This window comes from Vanellus vanellus (assembly GCF_965231255.1).
Source record: "Vanellus vanellus genome assembly, chromosome: 3".
NCBI lineage: Eukaryota > Metazoa > Chordata > Aves > Charadriiformes > Charadriidae > Vanellus > Vanellus vanellus.
In genome coordinates, this window is record NC_138907.1 from 83,105,722 (window position 1) to 83,111,571 (window position 5,850).

Here is a 5,850-nt window from a genome sequence, read left to right on the forward strand (position 1 = left end):
TATCTGTCTTTGTAATTGGCTGGTCATTCAGTGAAATGTAACTGAAGTGTGCTTGTATGTAGCCCATTAGGCTACTAGCATTTATTTCTGTTCAGGTTATTTATGTAAAACATTAGGTAAACAAGCCCAAATCACTTTGGTGAGACAGAAAATATATACATTTTGGTCTTTGCTACTTTTGTTGCCATTTGACCCATACCTTTTGTAGCCACTTACTTGATGAATTGGAATTTGGCTATTTGCCTTTGTTTCTTGAAGTCTAAAATGTGCTATTTGTATGTGGACTTGGGGACTAGAAATAAATCAATGCAACTTGACCACTGTGTGGAGTTCTTAAACAGGAACTGTTCTTTAGGTAAACATCAGTCTTCTCACATATACCACATAATCTGCTACGAAAGCTAATGTTTTGAAATTAGGGATTTCACCCTATTTATGAAGAATTCTGGCTGGAGCGTTTAAAAGTTTTCTTGCTGCTCAAGAGCCTTTGCAGACTTGACTTCACACCTAAATTACCTATGTGACCTAAACCTCAGAGCTAAAGCATCAGGCACTTCTTGATGGTAAATAGAAGTATCTTAAGTCATTTCTCTACTGAGCTGAGGACAGTTTTAGCAGCTCTGATTCCAGTATAAACAGTGAAAGGCAATTAAGAGCAGTCAGTGGAAGTGGATTCAGTGGTAACAGTTATAAAAAGAAAGATTTAAATTGGAACAACAGGAAATGGAACATAATGTAAATTGAACAGACAGAAAACATCACCTTTACTGTGCTGCATTTCAAAGGAGAGAAATGCATAAAAATTAGGTATCTCCTTAGAAGAGAGGTATCTGAAACTCTTCACAGATTATATGGTTATACGTGACAGCAAAGTGTCAAAGCAAACACAGGCTTTGCTACTTTTGTGCCAAAAGGACTTAAGGAAAAATCTAAAAAGAAGCAAAGTGAACTGGATCAGACAAGTTATTTAATTCAAAAAGCATAATTTGAAAAGCAAGTTACATCCACATAGGGAAGATACAGAGGACACAGAAAAGACCGTCAACTTTGACAAGCTACAAGTAGTTTGAGAAACATCTTGCAAAAAAATACCAAAAGTAATGAAAATGAAAAATAGGTATATATAAAATCCACAGCTCTTCAGCTCAGAAAAGATAGCAGAGGTCCAGAAAAATCTTAAGTGGTGTGAAGACTGGTGAGGTGACAACTGTTCACCACTTCTGATGGAAGAAGCAGGAGCATCGGATGAAAACACCATGTGGCAGGTTGCAAAGCAGCAAAGGGAAAGAGTTATTTTCACAACACGTTGTCAAAGCTAGTGCAGCCTGCTGTGACTGCTGGGAGTTTGTGTTGAAAATTTACAAATACCCAAACATACAAAGACAGGCAAAGCCTGAAGGAAGCATCAAAGCACCCTGAGTTGTAAATGAGGATAATCTGGGGATTGTATCACTACATATCCTGCTTTATGCTCTTCCTCAGACATTTATTAGCAGTTGCTGCCAAACAGAACATGATGAGCTAGACACATCTTGGTGTGATGCAATATGACTTTGCTGTTCATTTTTTGTGGCTATGTAGTTTTAGATGTTCCCAACAAATGTCAATGTAGCTACAAAAGGACGCATTGTCCACTTATGACTAAATTGTGACTAAGTTTAGCTGGTTAGATCTTGCTTTGTTCATTTGTATGCTGAAGTTTGGTGGCTTGGTCAATACAGCTAGGCATCATTAATTACACGTTTAACTAAATATTTCCAAATTTTCTATGCAGTCTGACATTAATGATCTAAATCATGAGGCATCATTAGTCCTGGTGAGACCTGGCACAACGCAGCCAACAGTGGGCTTCAGTTGCCCCTTTGACTATGTGCCCACAGCATTGTGAAACTGACAGTCTAGGTCATGTTAATCAGGCAGAATTAATAGATTATAGGATTTGGCTAAATCTAACAAAACTGTTGGCATCTGTTACTCCTCCTGATCCAGCCTGGAAAAGACCCTTCAAGAGTAAGATAGTGAGAACTGCAGAGTAATCAACCACAACAAGGTAACACCCATACTCGCCCTGGCATTTTAATTTCATCTTACTCCCATTAATTCATCAGTGAAACTAAACCAGGGTTTTGGAAATTAGTCTAAATTCAGGTTCTTAAGTTGCTTTGTTTGTATTTTTTTTTTTATGGATGGGAAATAAAGTATAGCAATAAGACCACTAAAAAGTCAATGATAACTTTGAAGAAAAACACACTCGTTACTCACTATGATGACATCTACGCTACAGGGTCTCTATTAGCAAAGACGAGAGAACAGAAACCCACGTGAGATCCATGGTCAGGGCAGCACAGCTAACACAGCTGGTCATGCCAACTGCAGGAGTTCTCCTCTAAAAACAAATGACTGCAGAGAGACTGCGGGACTGGTTAGAAATAAAATTCCAGTAAGATTAGTTAATTTTTCTTCTCTGTTCTCTAAATTTGAGATGGTGCATTTTTTAGGTCCTCTTCTCACCATGCAGACTGCACTGTCAGAATGGAAGAGCTGTAGGTAAGTGCACATTGCCCGCAATACTGATTAGAGAAGAACCAGAAATTTTAATTCCTTTTTCCAGACATCCTGCAGAGCCCTGAACTTCTGTGCTAGGACTTAAATTTTCTAGAGGCCAAAGCAAACCTTTGCTAGTTCCCCTGAACTGCTAACAGCATTAAAAACCAAAGAAACAAATCCTTAAAATTATGACTATGCAAATTTGTAGGTGGGGATGGGATGGGGTGGTTTGTTTTTTAAAGTTTAAGACACACAAATTAACGTACATAGAAGAAGGAATGGAGTTTTGCAACTTCCTTGGACACCTCAAATTTTCCAGCCTAAAATGATTACACCTCTCTAATAATAAAATATAGGCAAGTTCTCACTTGATACTGAGCTGCTGAAGGAAAAGAAGTTGTTGACTGAATGTATAGCATTGTGCTCAGAAGCAGTTCTGTGTATAAAAATGGATACGCTTTTAAAATAAGGAATCACACATTTTGAACAGCAGGTATTGTAGCATCAGGTCAGTTTCCCTCTGTATTTTCTGACCAGTAATGAAGTTTTGGCCTTACAATCACGTAGTACGAACCTAAAAGTTTGTACTCTATGCGTTCTCTTTAATAACAGCAACTATTTTAAAACTCCAGCTATACATGAAATATAATAAACTTGTGCTTAGGGCAGTTATCCTGATTCCATTAGAATAACTGCAGTGCAACTATTATAAACAAACTACCCAACACAGTTATTTGGGAAAGGATAATTTTATTTGTCCTATCACCATTAGTTTAAATAGTCATAAACTACATCATACAAAAATCTTAGTAAACATAATAAGCATTTAGGCTCCCTTCACATACTTTCACCAAAAAACATAGCCCAAAGTAAAGGTTGAACGAATTTTATGTCCTTTATTCATGTCATAGTCTTTAGATATGTTAAACCAAGCAGTTGATATGCATGCCTATTTAGAGGTGCATATCTATTTACAAGAGAAAACAGGAGTAGGCTGTATTCTGGAAGTGGAATGCACGTAGTTTTAAAACCTACAAACCATCCTGAAGCCTTGATGGGGCAAGGGTTGAGGTAGTCATCTTCATTTTTTCTCTGGAGGTTCATGTTTTACCCAATCCTCAAAGCCGCCAGCATATTGCTGTACTCTGAAAATATGCAGAAGATACAATGTTAAGAAGGACTCTTCTTGAAAAGGGTATCCAAGAGGACGTGGAAAAAAAAAAACAAACCAAAATGAAAAAAAAAAAATCAGAGAAAAAAAACATACAGAAATTCTCTGCAATCAAATACACTTGTACCTAGCTTCAATGAGCCAAATCAATGCTCCTTGTACTCTAATGCTGCCTGCTTCCACGCAGTGTTTTCTGTAACTCTTTTCTTCCAAATGACACAACGCTGGAGATCAAACATGAAGTCAGTTGTAGCAGCCAGATCAATGAAACAGTTTGGCACTTTTTTTTTTTTTAAAAAAGACAGAAAAGACTCACTGTGGTGGGAAATTTACATGTTATTATGTCTAATACTTCAGATGTCCTCAGATAAATGCAGCACACTGATCTTTACTTCCTTGCAAACCTACATACTCTATAGATCTGACATAAGCCTGCATGAAGCTCTGGAAAACAAAAGCCCACCATGCAAAACAATACCAACTCCTTCAATTAAGCAGCATGAAAAACAGGTAATGGAGGATATTTTGCACTAATTAAAACAAAGTATTTATAAAACAAGAATGTGGTTCCATACTTTTGACTAGAATTAGCAGGGATATTTCAATTCATGAATTGCAGTTCAGTGAAAACATGATGAAACAATCAATTTTTTAAATTCTATCTGTAGTCTTCAAGCTAGCCAGGCACCTTCTGGCACAGGTGTAACAATTCTGTCAACCAAACACTGCTTTTGCTTTCACTCTATCAATGTCATTGTCTTTTTAGCTATTGCCTTCATTGCTTTACTCCTGACAAACAATCCAATGCTTTACTGAAAGCGAGGGCGTACTTTGTTAACAGTGAACAGTACAGGTGGAACTGCAATTTAACAAAGGGTGTGGTTTCATAAACTATTTAATGCAATTTAAGACTGTACTTCTACCAAGGTGAGCAGTTCACCTTTCCAATCATCCTGCGTCTCAGGACTAGTGCTTATGAAGCTGTATAAGGAAGCAACATCTCAGCAAGGGAGCCCCAAGAGGCAGAAGGACCCTTCAGTGGCAGCATGGTCTTACAGCAGATTGCATCACCTGCAGCACATGCGCAGAGTTGTTGAGGGGTTGTTTCACAGGGCAATACACCTCACTTTGCTGGAACATCCAACAGTGTCTTTCAAGGTTCCGTGGAGACTCAAGGAGGTGTCTAACTCAAATACCAGTTGCTCTGCTCATATTGCACATTTAAATTTTTATCCTGGCCCATAAGAAGCCAAGTTAAGCAGCCTGGTCCACAGGAGGAGGCCATCCCTACACACAGCAGCTTACCTGCTGAAACCCAAGGACGTGGCAAAACCGAGTGCTTGTTTACTTCTCGTTCCTGCCAAGCAGGAGAAAACCACAGGGTCCGACTTGGCTGGCATCTTTTGATTGTACTGCTCCTTGAACTCCGTTGGGTCCATTTGTAGCGCTTCCACTAAATCACCCACTGTGAAATACAGAAGAAAAAAAAAAAAAAAGTCTCATTTATTCTCCATCCACAGACAGGCTCACACTGTGAGACTTCTTTCCAATTCCTCTGGAGGAGAAGTTTAGCCTCTCACACCACACTACGGCCGTCTCCCACAGCTCCTCTGTGCCCTGCCACCGCCACTTGCCTGCAGACGAGACTGTCAAAGCACAGGGCAACACCCAACTCACACGGTATGTTGATGGACGCCGGGATTTTCCCAAATTTGTCGATCTCCCACCTCTCCCGCACGTCTATATGGAGGACGTTGGCCTTCTTCAAGTCTTTGAGCTCCTGGTAGGAAAGGCTGGGCGCCCCGCCGGCACAGAGGCTGCGGCGGCTGGCAGCACCCACCGCCCCGGGACCTGCCAGAGAGGGGCAGTCCGTGAGCCCACAGCCGGCCCCGCTCTCGGGGAACACCATCGCCCCTCAGAACCTCCGCCATATTCACACGGGGCTTCCCCCTGCGCGCCGGCAAACCGCCCTCCGCCGCCACTCCGTCCGCCCCCCCCCCGCCGGCGGCGGCCCCCGCCTCACCGGGCGCTGCCGCCCGCCCCCAGCCGCCGCTCGCCGCCCGCAGGGCCCGCGCCGCCCGCCACCAGCCCCAGCCCCCGGCCCTCATCAGCCCGCCGCTGAAAATGGCGAC

At 41.5% G+C, this 5,850-nt stretch overlaps 1 protein-coding gene across 1 annotated transcript; it reads right to left on the reverse strand.

Moving 5' to 3' along the window:
• Positions 1 to 3,283: 3,283 nt before the first annotated feature.
• TSTD1 (thiosulfate sulfurtransferase like domain containing 1) lies at positions 3,284 to 5,850 on the reverse strand. Its single transcript, XM_082480313.1, has 4 exons — positions 5,742 to 5,850; positions 5,396 to 5,569; positions 5,024 to 5,183; positions 3,284 to 3,692 (listed from the first exon to the last, which is right to left on the reverse strand). Exons 1-4 carry the CDS (start codon positions 5,824 to 5,826, stop codon positions 3,629 to 3,631), a joined length of 483 nt encoding a protein of 160 aa, XP_082336439.1. The 5' UTR covers positions 5,827 to 5,850; the 3' UTR covers positions 3,284 to 3,628.

Excerpts from the sequence above, each read along its gene's own strand:
- TSTD1 (XM_082480313.1), bottom strand. The coding sequence starts at position 5,826 with ATGAGGGCCGGGGGCTGGGGCTGGTGGCGGGCGGCGCGGGCCCTGCGG. Across the intron at positions 5,184-5,395 it reads GGCGTCCATCAACATACCGT|TGGGTGATTTAGTGGAAGCG; the intron begins GTGAGTTGGGTG and ends TGTATTTCACAG. Across the intron at positions 3,693-5,023 it reads ACGTCCTTGGGTTTCAGCAG|AGTACAGCAATATGCTGGCG; the intron begins GTAAGCTGCTGT and ends GCATATTTTCAG.